We start from the raw sequence: 22191 nt of genomic DNA, 5'->3' as shown, positions 1-22191 counted from the left end.
TTTTTCTGTGCGCGGAAACAGTGTCAGCAGCGCGCAATTGCGCACGCGGGCAGCTTAGAGGGAACATTGCTTCCACCGCCTCTCCCCGTATGAAGAGAGGGTCGACAGGAGTCCAGGACTTCCTATAGTCCACCATCAGTTTCTTTGTTTTACTGACGTTGAGCTGGACATGATTGTTCTCACACCAGTTAACAAAACTGTCCATCACTGATCGATACTCTGTGATATCTCCACCCTGGATACATCCAACAACCACAGAGTCATGAGAAAACTTCTGAAGGTGGCAGGACTCTGACTTGTACCTGAAGTCAGAGGTTTACACGATGAAGAGAAAGGGGGGTAGGACTGTCCCTGGGGAGCACCTGTGCTGCAGGTAACAGTGTCAGACGCACAGTTCTGTAGGCGGACGTACCGGGATCGGTCAGGGAGGAAGTCCAACATCCAGGCAACCATGGGGGTGTCAACGAGCATGTTGTTTAATTTCTCCCCCAGCAGAACAGGCTGATTGTGTTAAAGGCACAAAAGTCAAAGAACATGATCCTGACAGACCCCCAGGCTTGTCCAGGTTGGTGTAGATCCGGGGTAGTAAGTGGATGAGGGCGTCCTCCACTCCCAGCTGAGGGGGATAAGCAAACTGGAGGGAGTCCAGAGATGTCACAACATCCCTGCCACAACATCCCTGCAGGGCATTTGTGGCCCCCTCGGATTAACCATTAGTTATTTATTACTTTGTCTTATTATTTTTTTACCTTTGCTACATGTTCTGATCTCCAGTCTATGAGGGAGGACACACATACTAGTACTTAATACTGACTTATGGGAAATGGAGTCTAAAACAAAGGCAGGACTTACTAGAGTTCGTGGGGAGACGGGCTGAGTTTAGCGGTTTGACAACGTTATTGTGCCGGAGGATTTTAGCAGAGAAAGGAAAAAGTCACCGGCACCACCAAGTTCTCGTGTCCTGGATCAGATCAAAATTGGTCTGAAGCAAATTGGAGAAGGGATTCTTTGTTTCAGTCATTTGTCAAAAAGAAAAGTCCCTTTGTCACATTGTGAGGGTTGGATGCTTCACCTGTGATGATAACAAAGTGCATATTTTGAGGTTTTGGATTGTTGATGAGGAAAAAGCTTACAGCACCTGGTATTCCCAGGCGGTCTCCCATCCAAGTACTAACCAGGCCCGACCCTGCTTAGCTTCCGAGATCGGACGAGATCGGGCGTGTTCAGGGTGGTATGGCCGTAAGCCACGAGAATTTTGGCAAACAGGCCTTTTGAGAAGGAGGTGGTCGACGATCTCTGGCTCTTGTCAGGTGTCACATCGCTCTCGATGTGAGCAAATGAAGCACGGGGGACATCAAATAAACAGCGGCGTCTTGGAGAGGCGGCCCCCAGCAGCAAAGTGCTTCCACAGTCCTAGTCTGCTCTCAGCTGGTTGCTGCTCTGCTCTTTCTAACAACGGATCACAGCAGATCAGGAGGAGCAGTTACTAAGTATTTCCGCCTCCTCTTTAGCCACCCTCCAGCCGGTAGCTCCTCAGGCGAGCACCCAGGTGGTCTATGGCTGAAACTGAGCCAGTTGGATGGGATGCTGATGATGATGTGCTTGTATAAAATGTGTGTTTGTGGACAGAGCTGTGGCTTACGGCCATACCACCCTGAACACGCCCGATCTCGTCCGATCTCGGAAGCTAAGCAGGGTCGGGCCTGGTTAGTACTTGGATGGGAGACCGCCTGGGAATACCAGGTGCTGTAAGCTTTTCTTTTTTCCCCCCAGTTTTCTCTTACAGACAGTAGAGGGCGCTGCTGCTGCTGCTGCTGCTGCTGCTGCTGCTGCTTCACTGTAGACAGACTGTTTAAAAGCAAGGAGTGGACGGGGGAGCTGTGTGAAGAACCTCTGGCAGAAACTTCCTCTCACGTCATGTTCACATTATCTTTCATTATGGGTTTGTTCGGTAAAGGCAGCAAAATGTTCCCTCCCAACGTTTGACCGATGTAAATCCTAAGATTTTTACTCCTGTAACAAAGTCTACACATCGTTTGAAGTGGCAAGAACATGGAGGCAGATATTTGCTCCCAGAAGTGCAGCTGTCAACCACAATTCGCCACTGTCCTCCTTTAACACACCTTTCACTGTCAGGTGTGTAATAGAAGTTGGTGCTCCGCTCACTGCCAAAGAGGAAAGTGGAGGAATTTTGCATTTTGCGAGACGGTTGGGCCCAAAGTAGAATCAGAGGTGCGAGGGCCATCCTTCGGCGGGAGAGCGTGCACCGGGTGCTTGTATGTCTCCGATGGGGTGAGTCAAACATGGACATGGAAAACATTCTCTTCGCCGTGGATCGCAATGATGAACGTCATGGAGGCTGGAAAGTCACAGTGATTAGCAGACAACCTGACAGTTTGCTGAGGGAACTGAGGACGTAATAAGCAAAGTGATGAGAGCAGGTGAAACTGATTACCGGTGATTAGTAAAGCGGAAACAATGCTACGGGACCAGGAAACAGGAAGTGGCTGCAAAATAAAAGTCATAAAGAGGAAGTGAAGTTGGGGATCCTGACAAAAGTTTAGGATCGGATGAGCTACTGATTCTTTCCTGTGTGAATCCACTAAGATTGCGTGAAGCTGTCCTTATTATAGAGTAGGTCACATGATAAAACACCCTGACGTCACAGTGAGCCTTAATGTAACCTGTTGTGTGAGTATCCTGAGATACCCAGTCAAGATTAAATTGATAAATGAAGCACGAGGAAAAAAAGGCTGGGAGCAGTAGCCTGAGGGTGGAGAATGCTCTGCCCAGCAACAGAAGGTTAGAAAACTAATGTGTGATGTATGAGGTTTAGAACTGCATAGGATGGAGACTTGAAACTCTGTTGATGTACTTCTCTCTTGCAAGATAATAAAACCCTAAAAGACGTCCTGGATGTTGAAGCTTCTTTACCGATTACACTGGAGGTGTCTAAGAATCAGAGTTGCCTGATTCCAAGACGGCGCCAGTGTGTATTTGCTGTAGAGCTGAAGACATGTCTGGCGCGCTTTCCGGTGGACTCGTTGGATGAGCTTGGAGTGGTTCATGGCCTTTTCCCCTCCTGGCACTCATTGGAGCCTGTCAATGCCTGGCTGGTACCTGTCGTTGGTCCGGAGGACCTGTTCCAACGCCACCGTCCCTGTTCTTCTTGTCCCAGGCACCACGGGGTAAATCTGGAGAACCTGCGGCCTCTCTATTGTGATTATTTTAATTTCCCGCGTACGTCGGGTCGAGGGGCCACAGTTTATGAATCTACATATAAATGTAACCAGCCATCTCTGTCGTCTTCTTTTTCCAGCTTTGAACTTGACTTGTTTGAACTGGGTCGCTATCAACCTGTGCTGTGCGTCGTCCACCTAAATACAATAAGGACTTTCTTCATGAATTTTCTGAATTTTTTGGTGATATCATGCCTAAGTATGATCAAGTCCTTATCGTTGGAGATTTTAATGTGCACAAACAATGTCCAAGGACTTTTTAAGTCTTATTGACTCTTAATTTTCTTCAGCACGTTTCGAAACCCACGCACAAGCATGGACATACTCTTGACCTGGTTTTAACTTATGGTCTGTCTGTTACCAACTTGAGGATTTGTGATACAGTGTTTTCTGATCATATGGCTGTATTATTTGACATTACGCTGCCCTTTAACACCTGTATTATTTGACATTACGCTGCCCTGTAACACCTGTATTATTTGACATTACGTTGCCCTGTAACACCTTTAAGCCTCGCGCTCCTCCTCGGTGCGTCCGTATTATTAACCCTTCCACTGCCGCTCAGTTCTCGGCCTCACTCCTGAGTCTATGTGTTCCGATGCAGAGGAGCTCAGCTCCTGGTTTCATTCAACCTGCCAAACAGCACTAGATGCCGTGGCTTCGTTAAAGTCCAGGCAGCCTAAAGTTAAAGCTGAGCCGTGGCTGAATCATTCAACTCGCGCTGTCAGAAGCGAGTCTTGAAAAGCTGAACGAAAGTGGAAGAAGGACAAGCTGCAGGTCTCATTCCAAATATTAAAGGACTGCTGGTCGTTATCAGGCTGTTGTAAAAGAGGCAAAAAGGGAACAGTTTTCAAATATCATCCTGTCAAACCGTCACAAGCCTCGTATTCTGTTTAACACCATAGATGTTGTTCTTAATCCCCGAGGACTGTTTGTGAGGAACCTTCCCTGGAAGCACGTGAAAACTTTAAGTTTTTTGTAAATAAGGTGAATAATGTGACGGCTCTCATATCACCACCTACTTCTGACCCTTCAGTGTCTGTGTTGTGCCCTGTAACTTGTCACCAGTTTGAGCCTGTGACTTTGTCTTTTTTATATGAGACTGTTAGACATCTGAAGCCCTCAGGTTCCCCCACTGATGTGGTTCCACCACAGTTTTTTAAAGAGGTTATCACTACTCTGGGGCCTTCTGTTCTTGTTGTCTTCCCAAGACACTGCAAACATGCTCCAGTGCAGCCACTGATTAAAAAAACAGTACTGGATCTCAGTGTGTTGTCCAATTTTAAGCCCATTTCTAAACTTCCCTTTCAGTCAGAAATTCTGGAGAAAATTGTATATGTCCAACTGAAGGACTTGTTAGAAGAAAACAGCATTCTTGAGGTTTTCCAGTCTGGCTTTAAATCGCTTCACAGCACAGAATTGGCACTGCTGAGGGTTTGTAATGACATCCTCTTAGCTAGAGACGCTGGGGACTCTGTGTGGTCTTGGTGCTACTGGATCTTACTGCTGCTCGTTCCGAGGAATGGATAGGCATCTCACTGCTCTGGAGTGGTTTAGGTCACACAAATGGATAATGTCCAGTCCTCTTCTGTTCCTCTGTTATATGGGATTCCGCAGGGCTCAATTCTTGGGCCTCTGCTTTTTCCCCCTCTATCTGCTCCCCCTTGGCATAACTGTCCTTTCCACTGTTATGCAGATGACACCCAGATATATGTGCCACTGAGACAGAAGGATGGCTACTCCATAAGCTCACTGATGGAGTTTCTTGAGGAATTACAAGCCTGGATGGCTCTTAATTTCCTCCACTTTAATGAAAAAAACACAGAGGTTATTGTCTTTGGTCCAAGCACGAGAAGTGAGCCCCCTCTTGAAGACCTGGGCCCTTTGACACAATTTGTTAAACCTACTGTCACTAATTAGGGTGTTAAGAGGGACAGTGGTTTTAGCATGGACTGGCAGGTTAGTGCAGTGGTGAAATCCAGCTTCTTTCATGTAAGACAATTGGCAAAAGTTAAACCATATTTGTCAAAAACGCACTTTGAGACAGTGATTCATGCTTTTGTCACAACTCGGCTGGATTACTGTAATTCTCTGTATTTTGGTGTCTCTCACTTGTCCCTGTCCCGTCTTCAGCTGGTAGAAAATGCAGCTGCACGTTTGTTAACTGGAACACGGAAGAGAGCACATCACCCCGGTTTTCGCATCGCTGCCTGTCCATCTTAGAGTTCATTTTAAAATTCTTTTATTTGTTTAAGTCCTTAAATGGTCTTGATCCGCCCTATCTCTCTGAGTTGCTATATGTGCACTCCCCCTCCAGGTAACTCAGGTCTTCTGACCAGCTGCTCCTGGACGTGCCGAGAACTCGGCGGAAGCTCAGGGGAGACAGAGCATTTGCTGTTGCAGGCCCCAATTTGTGGTATGCACTGCCTTTGCAAGTTAGACAGGCCTCCTCACTGTGTAGTTTTAAATCGAAGCTGAAAACTCACTTTTTGTCCCTGGCTTTGGACCCAGTATGAGTAGGTGACTGTACTACTTTATTGTATTTTTATTCTTTTTATCCTTTATTACTTTATATGTATTTATTTTGGCTTTACCATTTTAAATTGTTAAGCACGTTGCTCAGTTTTTGCCGTTTTTAAACTGCTTTATAAATAAAGTTGGTTTGGCTAAGACCAGATATTGTCATTTTTGCCACGGCACCTGTACAGCAATAAGCTAAATTCAGATTCCTCCTGCATTGCCTGGAACTGGGGGGCTGGCTAAAACCCCTAAAAGACTTTCTACCTCCTCTTAGGTAAAGTAAACTCTTATCATGCCATACAATGGTGAAATCAGCTGAGAAGGTTCAGGAAGTTCTCACCGTGCACTATGCTGCTCACAATTGTTGCTGTTCTTGTTAAACAAAATGAACACAGAGCTACAATCAGAGCTGCAAACTCCTTTCGTGTGCTGGTCCTGTTCATCATTTACATCTCTTTCAATAAAAGCCCCTTATTTTGCCCTGTCTCTTCTCTTGGGTCCATCCCTTAACCTAAACGTGACATCTTCAATGTTTAGCTACTAAATTAAATAATTTAAGATTTAGGACAAAAATAACAAGAACAGGATTGAAGAAAAATTGTGCTGTTTGCAACCTGTGGAAAATAGGAGGCCACCAACTGATCCATAAGTATGAGCTGAAAAAACTTAAATATCAAAAGACTCACAACAATAAACTACAGGAAGCTTTTGTGTGAATTGACTTTTAAAATTAACTGATGTGAAAATATCTTTCAGTAACATCTTTGTATTAAAACTGCATTTGTATCAAATGCTTTAATGACTTGATGTATGAACAGTGCAACTCCTCCTTTTCTGCTCTCACACACACTGAGCTGCACTTTATTTCCTTGTTCCCTCCCCTTTAGATCTACAGTTTGAAGATGGGTGTAACCAGGAAGTGCAGGAACTGACAAGATCCATTCCCTGCAGAAACACATGTTGTTTAGATCAGAGCTAAAACTCAGTTCTAAGAAAGTGAAACTGACACAGTCATTATCACTGAAGGGGAAATGGCGCAGAAAGGAGTTAAGCTGGACGAGGAAGCATTTTCTTGTTCGATCTGTCTGGATCTACTGAAGGATCCAGTGACTATTCCCTGTGGACACAGTCACTGTCTGAACTGTATTAAAGGTTTCTGGGATGAAGAGGATCAGAAGAAACTCTACAGCTGTCCTCAGTGTAGACAGACCTTCACACAGAGACCTGTCCTCGTGAAAAACGCCATCTTAGCAGGTTTAGTGGAGGAGCTGAAGAAGACTGGACTCCAAGCTGCTCTTGCTGATCAATGCTATGCTGGACCTAAAGATGTGGCCTGTGATGTCTGTACTGGGAGAAAACTGAAAACTGTTAAGTCCTGTCTTGTTTGTTTGGCATCTTACAGTGAGAAACACCTGCAGCCTCATTGTGAATCTCCTGCTTTTAAAAAACACAAGCTGGTGGAGCCCTCCAAGAACCTCCAGGAGAACATCTGCCCTCGTCATGATGAGGTGATGAAGATGTTCTGCAGTACTGATCAGCAGAGTATCTGTTATCTCTGCTCTGTGGATGAACATAAAGGCCACGACACAGTCTCAGCTGCAGCAGAAAGGACTGAGAGGCAGAGAGAGCTCGAGGGGAGTCGACAACAAATCCAGCAGAGAATCCAGGACAGAGAGAAAGATGTGAAGGTTCTTCAACAGGAGGTGGAGGCTCTCAATCGCTCTGCTGAGAAAACAGCGGAGGACAGTGAGAAGATCTTCACTGAGCTGATCCGTCTCATTGAGAAAAGAAGCTCTGAGGTGAAGCAGCAGATCAGATCCCAGCAGGAAACTGAAGTGAGTCGAGTCAAAGAGCTTCAGGAGAAGCTGGAGCAGGAGATCACTGAGCTGAAGAGGAAAGATGCTGAGCTGGAGCAGCTCTCACACACAGAGGATCACAACCAGTTTCTACACAACTACCCCTCACTGTCACAACTCAGTGAATCTACACATACATCCAGCATCAACATCCGTCCTCTGAGATACTTTGAGGATGTGACAGCAGCTGTGTCAGAGCTCAGAGATCAACTACAGGACATTCTGAGACAGACATGGACAAACATCTCATCATTAGTGATTCAAGTGGATGTTTTACTGTTAGATCCAAAGGCAGAACCAGAGACCAGAGCTGGATTCTTAAAATATTCATGTGAAATCACACTGGATCCAAACACAGCAAATGATTATCTGTTATTATCTGAGGGAAACAGAAAAGTAACAGTAGTGAGTCAAAAACAATCTTATTCTAGTCACAAAGACAGATTCACATTTTTCTGTCAGGTCCTGAGCAGAGAGAGTCTGACTGGACGTTGTTACTGGGAGGTGGAGTGGAGAGGGACAGCAGTTGATGTAGCAGTCACATACAAGAACATCAGCAGAAGTGTGAACGGTGAAGGATGTGATTTTGGTAACAATGACAAATCTTGGGCACTAACGTGTTTCCAAAAAAAATTTGAATTTTGGTTCAACAAAATTAAAATTCCAGTCTCAGGTCCTCAGTCCTCAAGAATAGGAGTGTACCTGGATCACAGAGCAGGTATTCTGTCCTTCTACAGTGTCTGTGAAACCATGACTCTCCTCCACAGAGTCCAGACCACATTCACTCAGCCTCTACATGCTGGACTTTTCCTTTTTGACTGTGGATCCACTGCTGAGTTGTGTAAACTTCCATCAAGTCGTCGTCATTAAAAGACAGTTTGTTGAAATGAGAGAGACACCACAGAGATCAGCCAATCAAACATCACAAGTTTTTCATTTAGTATATTTGTTCTTTTAGTTTCTTAGTTTTTCGTTTATTTCCTGTTTCTGTGGAGCCACTGAGGATATCACTGCTCATGATGAGGTTTGTTTAATCCTTGTGTAATGTTCATATTTTACTTAAACATCCTCTGTTCACAGGTCAAACAGACCAAGAGCACACAGCAGATGGAAACTTCAGCTCATTGAAAAACGATTTAGACACATGTGGTTTAAAACTGACATTTAGATCTGCTTAGTCACATGGATCAAAAGTTGCTGTTGTTTTAAAGGATAGAATGACAGTTGTAAAAAGCATTTCAATCAAGACATTGTGCAAAAATAGCATCTTTATTTTGAAGAAATTATTGTATAATCATAATTAATAAGTAGATCTTTGATTATTTTGACATCGTTGAACAAACTGGGTGTGTTTATGAAGTGAATCTGCATGAAATCACTGAACATAAGTTATTAACAAACTGCTTTAATGTCTGAACAAAGTAAAGCTTTACATAATAAACTACTATAATAAACTATTATTTCTCCAAGAATCGATCAATTATTTCCAGGATCTTGTTCAAAGTTGGTGGAGAAAATATGAAAGTTGTATGAGACGATAACTGAGGCAGTTTTCATCCTGTAACACTACAAACTCCAGTAGAGACAGTGGAACATTTGAACTTGCTGAATGTGCATAAAATATTATGTAGATGAAAAAAGACCACTCTGACTCTTATTTTACTGCCTTTTTTAAATATAGCTCACACAAAGCTGCAGAGACAAATTTATCTCTAACATTTAACCTTCTCAACATGAACAAAAACTCTCCTTGTCACAGCATCCGCCCTTCTATCCTCCCCTTCCCTCCTGCTCTCTCTCTCTCTCACTCTCCCTGTTTGTTTTCTTTCTCCCAGAGCACCTGGACTGCAGCGGCGGCCACACCTGTAAGCAATCACTCATCGTAATGACAGCAGTTCATATACCGGTCTCCTCCACGCCACAAGTTGCCAAATCGTCGCAGTAACCTCCTTGGTACTCGTGTACATTAGGCTCCTGGTAAAAACCCGTTAGTTAGAAACAGCTAACCTGCTCTTTGTCTCCCTGCCCTCAGATCCTCCGGCCGCCCTGCTGTGTTCAGCGATCCCCTTGGCTCCTCGTCTCCACGGCTCCTTCTCCCGCGGTCACCATTCAACCTCCACCTGTGACTCGCCCCCCAATCGCCCCCCCCCGCACAAGGCATCAAGCTCCTCGGACCAGCCTCTCCGTTCTCCGGACATCGCCTCCTGGCAGCGCTCCCCTTTTCCCCCGACCCAATCCACTATACCTTCCCCTAAATAAACATTCACGCCTTCCTAACCGCCTGGTTCCGTCTCTCTTTCTGGGTCCGCAAAACATTAAATACACATCAAAGTGTGACACTCCTGGGACATGTAAATGCACATGGACACAAAACTCCTACATTTATAGCAGTAAATTATCCTCACACTTCTCCAAGCAGAAACTAAAGAACTTCTGATCAGATCACACTCAGGTTGAACCTGGGAGATACTGATATGAGTGATAAACTCTCTCTCTACACCACCTGCCTTGATGTAAAACTGAAGAGTCTCTTTCTTTTGGCCCAATCTTTATGAACTAATGGAAATTCTTACTGCTAATAATTAGCTGTAAAAAATAGTAAATGCATAATGGAACCAAAGTGCCACCAAATGGTAAAGATGCTCATTACATCCGTGTAGCATCTTACACTGATAAAGCTCAACATTATGACCATGTGCAGTTTAATACAATCCAATACAGTAGTTCTGCCATGAAGTCTACGTTCACGAGGTTATAATTTCTCAGTTCTTAGGTTGAAACTGTCAGGTGATAATTCTACTATTGTTTCTATTACTGTTTATTATTAAGGTTTTTTAAATAGGGCCAATGGGACCTGGTGGTTCAATAAGCAGAGCAGCAGGAACAGGAGTGTAGGAGTGTAGCTGGATCACGGAGCAGGTATTCTGTCCTTCTACACTGTCTCTGAAACCAGACTCGCCTCCACAGAGTCCAGACCACATTCACTCAGCCTCTCTATGCTGGACTTTGTCTTTTAGGTCTTGGATCCACTGCTGAGTTCAGTAAAATCAATTGATGGAACAAGTGATGTAAAAATCTAATGTGTTAAATTGTATATTCTAGTTAGTTTTTTGGAAGGTTTACACTGATGTTTAAACCAGAGACAACACACATCACCTGTCAATCATGGTGGTATTTTAACATCTAATTTATTGTTCTAATAATAGTTTGGGTTTGTGTAGTTTTTTACCTGTGACTTCTGCAGCGGCAGATGACTTCACTGCTCATGATATGTTTTTTCTCTAGGTAAAATTTTTATCTACTCTGTGATATAAATGTGTAATAAAATTTCTATTGTAATGTTTCTCTTCTACTGCATGAGTAGAAATTATCAGATTTTGTCATTGATTTTTTGAAACTATTCTGAAAATATAACTGAACCAGTTTTCAGTCTGAAATTTTTGTTCTATAAAGTCTGAAAATTCATCCCTATTGCTGCTGCTTTCAAACACAGTGAGCTCCTCCCTATTAACAGATTTATTTTTGTTCCTTCCTCCTTCACAGATCTGTCAGTGTAAGGATGTGTGTAAACAACATGGAGGTACATGACTGAGCTGGTAAAACCTATTGACTGCATCATGGGAACAAGAGCAAAGATCAGTTTTCCTTCAGGGCACAGAGCTTGTTGTTCTTCGGACAAAAGTGAAACTATTCAACAATCACAATCGGGGGAAAATGGCAAAGCAAGGAAACCAACTGGACCAAGAAAAATTCTCCTGTTCAATCTGTTTAGAGGAACTGAAGGATCCAGTGACTATTCCCTGTGGACACAGTTACTGTCTGAACTGTATTAAAACCCACTGGGATGAAGAAGATGGAAAGAAACTCCACAGCTGTCCTCAGTGTAGACAGACCTTCACACCGAGACCTGCTCTGGTAAAAAACACCATGTTGGCTGAATTAATGGAAGAGCTGAAGAAACATGAGGTTCCAGTTGCTCCTGCTGATCACTGCTATGCTGGACCTGAAGATGTGGCCTGTGATTTCTGTACTGGGACAAAACTGAAAGCTGTTAAGTCCTGTTTGATGTGTCTGGTCTCTTACTGTGAGAAACACCTGCAGCCTCATTATGATGTAGCACAGTTAAAAAAACACAAGCTGGTGGAGCCCTCCAAGAACCTGCAGGAGAACATCTGCCCTCGTCATGATGAGGTGATGAAGATGTTCTGCCGTACTGATCAGCAGTGTATCTGTTATCTCTGCTCTGTGGATGAACATAAAGGCCACGACACAGTCTCAGCTGCAGCAGAAAGGACTGAGAGGCAGAGAGAACTCGAGGGGAGTCGACAACAAATCCAGCAGAGAATCCAGGACAGAGACAAAGATTTGAAGGTGCTTCAACAGGAGGTGGAGGCTCTCAATCGCTCTGCTGAGAAAACATTGGAGGACAGTGAGAAGATCTTCACTGAGCTGATCCGTCTCATTGAGAAAAGAAGGTCTGAGGTGAAGCAGAAGATCAGATCCCAGCAGGAAACTGAAGTGAGTCGAGTCAAAGAGCTTCAGGAGAAGCTGGAGCAGGTGATCAATGAGCTGAAGAGGAAAGATGCTGAGCTGGAGCAGCTCTCACGCACAGAGGATCACAACCAGTTTCTACACAACTACCCCTCACTGTCACAACTCAGTGAATCTACAGATACATCCAGTGTCAACATCCGTCCTCTGAGATACTTTGAGGATGTGACAGCAGCTGTGTCAGAGCTCAGAGATCAACTACAGGACATTCTGAGACAGACATGGACAAACATCTCATCATTAGTGGATGAAGTGGATGTTTTACTGCCACAACCAGAACCAAAGACCAGAGCTGGATTCTTAAAATATTCATGTGAACTCACACTGGATCCAAACACAGCAAATGAAAATCTGTTATTATCTGATGGAAACAGAAAAGTAACATTCATGAGTCAAAAACAGTCTTATTCTAGTCACAAAGACAGATTCATTCATTGGTTTCAGGTCCTGAGCAGAGAGAGTCTGACTGGACGTAGTTACTGGGAGGTGGAGTGGAGAGGGACAGGGGTTGATGTAGCAGTAACATACAAGAACATCAGCAGAGCAGGAAGAAGCCATGAATGTGTATTTGGATTAAATGACAAATCTTGGGTACTTACATGTTTCCAAAACAGTTATAAATTTTGTTTCAACCATATTAAAACTCCAGTCTCATGTCCTCAGTCCTCCAGAATAGGAGTGTACCTGGATCACAGAGCAGGTATTCTGTCCTTCTACAGTGTCTCTGAAACCATGACTCTCCTCCACAGAGTCCAGACCACATTCACTCAGCCTCTACATGCTGGACTTTATGCTGGTTTTGAGGATGGAGACACAGTTAAGTTCTGCAAACTAAATTAGACAAAGACCATTTTAGTTTCAGTTGGTTAAAATCAGAGGGGACCAAAAGGAGGGAGTTACAGTAGACAAGTCCGGAAGCGACAGACTGTGAACCAGTATGGCAGCGGTAAGAGGTGTGAGGGAGAGACAGAGGCGGTTGATGCTGCAAAGGTGGAAGTAGGCCGACTGTGTTGTTATTCATGTGGGAAGTAAAGGAGAGTGTGCTATCGAGGACGACACCCAGACTCTTAACCTGAGGGGAGGGAGAGAGAGAGGAAGGGTCAAAAGAAATTGCAAAACTGTTGTAACAGTAAAAGTGAATTTGATATTTATAGTATGTAAATGATAAAAACAAGGGACTCAGGACAGAACCCTGGGTCACACCTGTGGGGACTGGGAGTCAATATCACTGCATCTGCTTTTAGTTTCTCTAAACTTGCAACTTCTTGATGCAAACTGTATTTTGTTGGTCTTTACATTTACATGTATTGTAGTTTTTAAATTGACATACAAATAAAATATGTACTTAAAAAGTGTAATTATGGTGGTAATGAAATTTCTTTGACACAATTGAGGTCTGTGAGATGGGTTTTAATGATTTGCTATAAATCTAACAGTTCCTTTATATCCCGGAAATTTATGTGAACATATTAGCAACTGAAACCTGAAATCTGAGGGTCCGATTTAATAAAAGCTGCAGTGTTGCTGAGATGAAGATGGCAGACGGGGTAGAAGTACACAAAATGAATTACTCGTGTAAAAAGCAAATACTCCAATACAGATATCACTGGAACTTCTTTACTCAAGTTAAAGTAATAAAAACAAAAGTACTTGACAAAGAAAACTATGTATGTTTAAACCTACTGGATTTGATCCTGTTGAATTTGCAATTTTAGTTCAGATTCGTTCAACAAACTGTCAAAGGTGATAATTATGAGAAACATATGAAGGACGACAATTTATTTGAATTTTGACTTTTTCCTTAGAATTCTAACTCTAAACTCAGGATTCTTATTTTTTTTTCAAAATTCATTATTCAAATAACTTTATTAAACCCATATGGAAATTGTGTTGTCTTGTTACAGCTGCTCTCTGCAGGAAAAGTAAAAAACAAAGGAAAAGCACCTCAACCAAACCAAGGAGAAAAACCACATGGACAAATGAACAATCTACTGAAATGCAACTAAAAACAAAATACGATAGATAATAATTGACCTTAAAATAAAATAATAAATAATTGTCCATTTTGACCTTTCAGTCCCCTCCTGTTTACAAGAGGGGGACGAGTTGAACAGTTTATGTCTCCTGTGTTGTTCTGTGATCAGTCTCTGGCTGAAAGTGCTGCTCTGTGCAGCCAGCACACAGTGGACTGGGTGGGAGGGATTGTCCAGGACTGAAAGGAGTTTGGACAACATTCTCCAAACCACAGCATAGAAGATGGAGCTGGCTACCACAGACTCAGAACATCCAGAGCAAGGTGCTGCAGATGTTGAAGGACATTAGTCTCCTAGAAAATACAGCTGCTCTGTGTTTTTCTTTAGATTGATGCTTCATTAACTGACCGGTCCAGTTTATTGTCCAGGTGGACAGGACACCCAGGTATTTGTACTCTGAAATTTCTACGAATCATAAACTTGTGACAGTATTTAATGATCAATATCTATATATGAAAATGTAAATAACTTCCCGTTCGTTTTGCCATTATTATTAAGGGTCAATATAAGCAGCACTTAACATCATTAGCGTGTCTTCACTCCGCTTTGCTAAAACACCGGTGCGGCTCATAAGGACGCTGTCACAGCCGGTCAGTGACGGTGTTACTGAGGAAATACGTACGTGAATCGCATCATTGGCTGAAGCGGACACTCTCTCACTGAATCACTGCGAAATAACAGAATAAATTGTTGTGTTTTTATTTTCAAATCAGGTTGGATGTTTTTCTGTGCGCGGAGACAGTGTCAGCAGCGCGCAATTGCGCACACGCGCAGATTAGCGGGAACATTGCTTCCACCGCCAAAAGTCAAAAAACATAAAACATGATCTTGACAGACCCCCAGGCTTGTCCAGGTTGGTGTAGATCCGGGGTAGTAAGTGGATGAGGGCGTCCTCCACTCCCAGCTGAGGGGGATAAGCAAACTGGAGGGGGTCCAGAGATGTCACAACATCCCTGCAGGGCATTTGTGGCCCCCTCAGACCATCTTTTCACGACAAACTAGATACTCAATAAAACTAAAAAATACAAAAAAGAATAAATTAAAACCAATCCCCCAAGAAGGAGAGAAACTGCAAAAGGCTGCGTCTGTTCCCGCGGATTAAGCATTACCTAGTTATTACTTTGGTTTATTATTTTTTTTTTGCCTGGGCTACATGTAAAAGCAGTTGGTGGTTTAAAAACCTTTTCAGGGAATGAGGACACTTCTGCAGACAAACACGGTGAAAACATTTAACACCACACTGTGTTTCCCCACAGTGATCAGGTTTCAGTGCAGCTCTTTCGCCTCCTGGTGGCCACACAGTTTATGACAAGGCTGGTGTTAAGCGTTTAGAACAGCCTCCTGCAGGATCTCAGCGTTTCTAAGCACAAAAACATTTATTCATTGGTAGAAATGTAACACATATTAAGTTGTTAGCAGATATAAGGACATTTTAGTGTCAAATTGTAACGGGTTAGTTTTTAGGGTTGGACGCAATAAGGTGCTTGACACAACTTCTCAGTTTTAACCAAGTTTATTAAAGAATGTTGTTGGCAAAGCAGGATGGTGATGTGGTTGCCCTCAGACTCGCTAGGTGGCGCTGATCTCCAGTCTATGAGGGAGGACACACATACTAGTACTTAATACTGACTTATGGGAAATGGAGTCTAAAACAAAGGTAGGACTTACTAGAGTTCGTGGGGAGACGAGCTGAGTTTAGCGGTTTGACAACGTTATTGTGCCGGAGGATTTTAGCAGAGAAAGGAAAAAGTCACCGGCACCACCAAGTTCTCGTGTCCTGGATCAGATCAAAATTGGTCTGAAGCAAATTGGAGAAGGGATTCTTTGTTTCAGTCATTTGTCAAAAAGAAAAGTCCCTTTGTCACATTGTGAGGGTTGGATGCTTCACCTGTGATGATAACAAAGTGCATATTTTGAGGTTTTGGATTGTTGCTGAGGAAAAAGCTTACAGCACCTGGTATTCCCAGGCGGTCTCCCATCCAAGTACTAACCAGGCCCGACCCTGCTTAGCTTCCGAGATCGGACGAGATCGGGCGTGTTCAGGGTGGTATGGCCGTAAACCATGAGAGTTTTGGCAAACAGGCCTTTTGAGAAGGAGGTGGTCGACGATCTCTGGCTCTTGTCAGGTGTCACATCGCTCTCGATGTGAGCAAATGAAGCACGGGGGGCATCAAATAAACAGCGGCGTCTTGGAGAGGCGGCCCCCAGCAGCAAAGTGCTTCCACAGTCCTAGTCTGCTCTCAGCTGGTTGCTGCTCTGCTCTTTCTAACAACGGATCACAGCAGATCAGGAGGAGCAGTTACTAAGTATTTCCGCCTCCTCTTTAGCCACCCTCCAGCCGGTAGCTCCTCAGGCGAGCACCCAGGTGGTCTATGGCTGAAACTGAGCCAGTTGGATGGGATGCTGATGATGATGTGCTTGTATAAAATGTGTGTTTGTGCGGGGAGCTGTGGCTTACGGCCATACCACCCTGAACACGCCCGATCTCGTCCGATCTCGGAAGCTAAGCAGGGTCGGGCCTGGTTAGTACTTGGATGGGAGACCGCCTGGGAATACCAGGTGCTGTAAGCTTTTCTTTTTCCCCCCAGTTTTCTCTTACAGACAGTAGAGGGCGCTGCTGCTGCTGCTGCTTCACTGTAGACAGACTGTTTAAAAGCAAGGAGTGGACGGGGGAGCTGTGTGAAGAACCTCTGGCAGAAACTTCCTCTCACGTCATGTTCACATTATCTTTCATTATGGGTTTGTTCGGTAAAGGCAGCAAAATGTTCCCTCCCAACGTTTGACCGATGTAAATCCTAAGAGTTTTACTCCTGTAACAAAGTCTACACATCGTTTGAAGTGGCAAGAACATGGAGGCAGATATTTGCTCCCAGAAGTGCAGCTGTCAACCACAATTCGCCACTGTCCTCCTTTAACACACCTTTCACTGTCAGGTGTGTAATAGAAGTTGGTGCTCCGCTCACTGCCAAAGAGGAAAGTGGAGGAAAACCTGGGCAAGAGTGTCAAGACACCATTTTAAGGTCCGTCCAGAGACGCAGAAAGAAAATCACAATGACCATCAGCACAGCTGCATTTTGCGAGACGGTTGGGCCCAAAGTAGAATCAGAGGTGCGAGGGCCATCCTTCGGCGGGAGAGCGTGCACCGGGTGCTTGTATGTCTCCGATGGGGTGAGTCAAACATGGACATGGAAAACATTCTCTTCGCCGTGGATCGCAATGATGAACGTGATGGAGGCTGGAAAGTCACAGTGATTAGCAGACAACCTGACAGTTTGCTGAGGGAACTGAGGACGTAAATAAGCAAAGTGATGAGAGCAGGTGAAACTGATTAGTGATGTGTCATGAGCAAAAGATGCGGCTCTGAGAGCCGATGCTTTGTAGTGAATCAGAAGAGCCGGCTCGCATCGAGTGAGAGCCGGCTCCCAGTTTTTTCCTTTCGCTGCTTACCTCAGTGCTCAGCCTGATCTCTGCTTACGGCAGAACTTTGTTTTGATTGGTCAGCAATGGCATCGCGGCCAATCACATGTGAGGATATGGGATCATATCATTATGTAAAAACAGAGAGTCGGGTGACAAGAAGTGGAGCGGTGCTCCACTGCAAGTTAACTGTCTGTCAGATAGCGGTGAGGAGAGTGTGTACTGTCGGTGTAGTTGAAACTATGAGTGACACCCAAATGAGAAGCAGCATCAGGCTCCAGTTTAAAGATACTGGAAACAGCAAAGCAGAGTGTGTTCACTGCAAGATGAAAATTACTTTAAGAGCAGGTTCCACCACAAACCTGCAAAGACATATGAGAACTGTCCATTCTATAGTGCAGTTAGAGGGCAAGCTAGCACACATCTACAATCCTGGTGTGTCTCATCCCATAAAAACAGCAAGTGAATCAGCATCTACTGGCTTCCCCACAAATACAGGTATAACCTCTCCTTCTGCAACTCAAAGCAAAATAAGCCAGTTTATACCGAAAGTGATGACCCCACCCAAACAGCACAGCATTGATGAAGAGTTGGCTAAAATGATAGCTACTGATTTCCAACCCTTTTCCATTGTGGAGGACAGAGGTTTTAAAAGTTTTGTCAAAACTTTAAATCCCACATTCTCTACTCAGTAGAAAAACATTGTCCCAAACAACAATACCTAAACTATATGACACAGAAGACGCATTATGGCAAGAAAGGGTGAAAAAAGCTCCATCAGTTTGCCTGACAACTGACTGCTGGACCTCCAGAACCACCTGCTCTTTCATGGCTGTCACTAGCCATTTCATTGATAATTACAAGATGACATCTTCCCTTCTGGACTGATTTGAGTTCACAGATAGACACACTGCAGAAAACCTGGCAGAGGAGCTAATAAGAGTGTCAAAAGTGTGGCAAGTAGAGGACAAAGTGGTGCTGTGTGAGCAACTGTGCCCTGTGGATTTATTTGCTGTTTTGTTGTTAATTTGTGCAATAAAAAGTTTGATTAAATATTAAACAAAAAAATGGCTTTGTAACAGAATAAATGCACAAAATCAGGCAATTATAAGGATTCTCATGAAAACACTGCACATGAAAGGATTTTCAACAAACAAACCATGAGGTTTTGCAAAGGTGGTAAAATAAAGGCCTATAAAACAATCCTAAATTAAGAGCCGCTCAGGAGTCGAAAGAGCCGGCTCTTCTTCAGGAGCTGAGCCAAAAGAGCCGGCTCTCTGAAAAGAGCCGAACTTCCCATCACTAAAACTGATTACCGGTGATTAGTAAAGCGTAACCAATGTGACGGGACCAGGAAACAGGAAGTGGCTGCAAAAAAAAGGTCATAAAGAGGAAGTGAAGTTGGGGATCCTGAAACAAATGTCTCACTGTGCTGTATATTCCAACATTTCTAACTTCTTTTACATTTTTTATTATTAACAGGATTCACACTCATTGGTATAGAATAATAAATTCAGCAACACACATTTATACATATGTACCACTTGTTGCTAAACCCACTTGTTTTGTTTGATTATGCTTTAAAATGTAAAGTACACTCTGATATTTCTCTTTTTTTCTCCTGTAAAACGATGAGTATTTGTTCAGATTCAAGTCTTTAGTATTCGAGTGTATCTTTAGCTGTATCCATAAGTTCATATATAACAGTGTCCACATTCCAGTCTCAGGTCCTCAGTCCTCCAGAATAGGAGTGTACCTGGATCACAGAGCAGGTATTCTGTCCTTCTACAGTGTCTCTGAAACCATGACTCTCTTTCACAGAGTCCAGACCACATTCACTCAGCCTCTACATGCTGGACTTAAACTTTTTGGTAGTGTATCCACTGCTGAGTTGTGTAAACTCCCATCAAGTTGTCGTCTTTCAAAACACGAAGTTTTTTGAAATGAGAGAGACACCACAGAGATCAGCCAATCAAACATCACAAGTTTTTCATTTAGTATATTTGTTCTTTTAGTTTCTTAGTTTTTCGTTTATTTCCTGTTTCTGTGGAGCCACTGAGGATATCACTGCTCATGATGAGTTTTGTTTAATCCTTGTGTAATGTTCATATTTTCGTTAAACATCCAAACAAACAGAGCAATAAAACATACTGAGACTAAGACCAGGTGACTGACGTGTCCTGTTAATGTCTCCATATATTCTCCTACACTGTCAAAAATGGAAGGACTGTTTGTAAAAGGCTAAAAAATATGTTGTGAAAATCCTCCAATTAATGAACAGTTTTGTAAAAGGCAGCACATGAAGATTTTGGCCAGTGTTTCCATTTCCTCCACACTGTTCAGACTCTCATTCACTATGAGGATCTAAAAAATACACAACACTGAGTGTCTCACTGTTGTTCAGGGACTAAATGAACAAAGTACGTGAGGTACTGCAACAGTTATGCTCTAAGGAGACGACTTGCAGATTTCCAGCAGATGTCGCCATTTTAACTGTGTCAACACATTTGCTTCAAATTGATTCAAAGCTTCAGTAGAACAAAGTAAATTATGAGAAAAAAGCCAGAATTCTGAAACAAAAGTCACATTCAAAAACATATTTATAGCGACTCTAATCCTCTGCTCCACAAAGTAACATTTCTAGTAATGAATAAAAGAATATAAGTGTTAATACACAGAAACAACAGCAGGTAAAGGTGGAGCTGATATAATGTCTTTATGTGCTGACAGCTGCTTCAGCCATTACAATACATCATGAGCAGTACCTTAAATAACATCAAATGGAAATACTCCAGTAAAGTACAAGTACCCCGAAATTGTATTCAAGTCCAGAACTTGAGTAAATCTAATCTAGTAAGACATCCTGTCTCTGGCTCCACAAAGAAGTGTGTTAGCTAGGCACCAACCATAAAACTACCCACATCTGAACATTTGCTTCCCAGCAGGAATCAGTACAGATGATCAAGTGACAAGAACTTGCTAAGTAGACTCCGGACCACATTGTATGAAGGCTGATTTGCATTGACTCATCTCTTACTGGGATTACTGTTGTATGCAGCGCAGTGAAATCTGAGTCGCACGAGGAATCATAGCACTAAAAAACAGGCTACGAGAGAAATAGTACTTGGTACTAAGAGAAGTAAGCACCTGGCCTGGGAACAGTTTACCAACTAAATTATTACCATCGTGTGGAGAAAGTTACAGTTTAAATAGAAAAGGACAGCACAGAGCAAGTCTTTGTCCACAATGTTCTAACACCAGTCTGTCTTGTCTGAGTTTTATAAGGTGATTCCAGGTCTGGACTCTGCTCCTCCACTCCCTCCCCCACCATGTCCAGAGTCATGACCAGCCAAAGAACTTGTGGCAAAGAACAAGAAAGGGGACGTGGCAAAGGAAGAAGACATCAATGTGTCCAAGAAGCTTGTTTTCAGTGTGGTGAGAAAGGACAGGGCCTCTGATAGTCCATCCAAAATCAGAGTACAGGCCATGTCAAAACCAATACAGGAAGCCACCAATGGCATGAAGCCTGTGTTTGATCCCCTGTTACCAGCAGCTGTAATAATTTCATGTGAGAATTCTCTAGTGCTTGTTACCATATTGTTTTTTAAAGTAAGAGACCAACCAAGTGAGTGGTGCTTCCTTCAAATTCACAGGAGGTGAATGCAGCCATACACCCCAGAGTGCTAAAAATCATTCTTCCTCTGGTAGAATCAAATTTGACCAATTTTGGTGTTTGCTACAGTACGTAGATGATTTGCTAATTTCTATTTGTCCATTTGAAGAAGCATGCAAAAAATGAATATGCTGCACCTGTTAAAGCCTCTTCTAGACAAGGGCCATAAAGTATGTTTTTCTCACTGCAGTTTGCAGAATAAAGTGACATATCTGGGTCCTGTGATCACTCCAGAGGAAAACTGTCACAAAAAGTATGTTATTGTTTGCACATGAGGAAACCATGTAGACTCCTGAAGAAAGAAAGTGTTGCCCCTGCACTTGCTTTGCCTAATCTGAGTTGGTTGTTGACCAGGAGACAGTTGCAGGACTTCTTTGTTATCCCAACCTCATGGGTGTAGAACAGCCTGTTCCTTGTTTCTAATCAGGCTGGATCCAGTTGTAGCTGGTCTCCCTCTCTGTCTGAGAGCTGTTGCAGCAGAGAAAGCTGTGTTAGCATCATGTGATGTGGTTAGCTGTTCTGATTTACTGCTTGAACAGCCTAACATTGCTGTGATGCTATGTTCACAAAACTCAGGTTCAGATCCAGTTAGCCGACACAGAGCAGTTAAACAAGTCAAAGTCCACATTCAAGAAACAAAGTCCATAAGGAAATCAGAGTTCTGAACCAGGCCAGAGAGAAACACAATCCAGAATCCAGGTCAGTCAAGCAGAGAAGCAGAGTTCAGATAATCAGAAAGACTTTTGAAGCCAGGGGGTCAGACAGGTTATCAGGTTCAGAGACAGATTCGAGTAGTACCTGGTAGACAGGTGAGTTGGAGAGTTGCTTCACAGACACCTTACACAACATGGAGTGTAGTTCTGTTCTGCTGAGCATGTTTCTCCTTCTTCCTGATTAAACTC

The 22191-nt window shown here is 43.4% G+C and overlaps 2 protein-coding genes and 4 non-coding genes across 8 annotated transcripts; 4 read left to right on the top strand and 2 right to left on the bottom strand.

Moving 5' to 3' along the window:
- Window positions 1-1126: 1126 nt before the first annotated feature.
- LOC137099074 (5S ribosomal RNA) lies at window positions 1127-1245 on the bottom strand. The gene has a single exon (XR_010910713.1). It is a non-coding gene; the product is annotated as a 5S ribosomal RNA (ribosomal RNA).
- Window positions 1246-1636: 391 nt separating this feature from the next.
- LOC137099073 (5S ribosomal RNA) lies at window positions 1637-1755 on the top strand. The gene has a single exon (XR_010910712.1). It is a non-coding gene; the product is annotated as a 5S ribosomal RNA (ribosomal RNA).
- Window positions 1756-6757: 5002 nt separating this feature from the next.
- LOC137140608 (tripartite motif-containing protein 16-like) lies at window positions 6758-10180 on the top strand. Of its 3 annotated transcripts, none has more exons than XM_067528992.1 (3): window positions 6758-8639; window positions 9451-9480; window positions 9648-10180. In XM_067528992.1, the coding sequence occupies exon 1, from the start codon at window positions 6791-6793 to the stop codon at window positions 8483-8485; it is 1695 nt and encodes a 564-aa protein (XP_067385093.1). In that variant the 5' UTR covers window positions 6758-6790; the 3' UTR covers window positions 8486-8639; window positions 9451-9480; window positions 9648-10180. The 3 variants fall into 3 exon arrangements, with proteins under 3 accessions (XP_067385093.1, XP_067385092.1, XP_067385094.1); XM_067528991.1 differs by having other exon boundaries at window positions 9451-9568; XM_067528993.1 differs by lacking the exon at window positions 9451-9480.
- Window positions 10181-11324: 1144 nt separating this feature from the next.
- On the top strand, window positions 11325-13240 carry LOC137140610 (tripartite motif-containing protein 16-like). The gene has a single exon (XM_067528995.1). The coding sequence runs from the start codon at window positions 11330-11332 to the stop codon at window positions 13004-13006; it is 1677 nt and encodes a 558-aa protein (XP_067385096.1). The 5' UTR covers window positions 11325-11329; the 3' UTR covers window positions 13007-13240.
- A 2901-nt stretch (window positions 13241-16141) lies between these two features.
- Window positions 16142-16260, bottom strand: LOC137099087 (5S ribosomal RNA). The gene has a single exon (XR_010910726.1). It is a non-coding gene; the product is annotated as a 5S ribosomal RNA (ribosomal RNA).
- A 391-nt stretch (window positions 16261-16651) lies between these two features.
- Window positions 16652-16770, top strand: LOC137099072 (5S ribosomal RNA). The gene has a single exon (XR_010910711.1). It is a non-coding gene; the product is annotated as a 5S ribosomal RNA (ribosomal RNA).
- Window positions 16771-22191: the final 5421 nt, after the last annotated feature.

This window comes from Channa argus, chromosome 14, assembly GCF_033026475.1.
Source record: "Channa argus isolate prfri chromosome 14, Channa argus male v1.0, whole genome shotgun sequence".
NCBI lineage: Eukaryota > Metazoa > Chordata > Actinopteri > Anabantiformes > Channidae > Channa > Channa argus.
This window is presented reverse-complemented; position numbering and strand designations above follow the sequence as displayed.

What these genes read in the sequence shown, in the direction of transcription:
- LOC137140610 (XM_067528995.1), top strand. Translation starts at nt 11,330, where the DNA reads ATGGCAAAGCAAGGAAACCAACTGGACCAAGAAAAATTCTCCTGTTCA.
- LOC137140608 (XM_067528993.1), top strand. Translation starts at nt 6,791, where the DNA reads ATGGCGCAGAAAGGAGTTAAGCTGGACGAGGAAGCATTTTCTTGTTCG.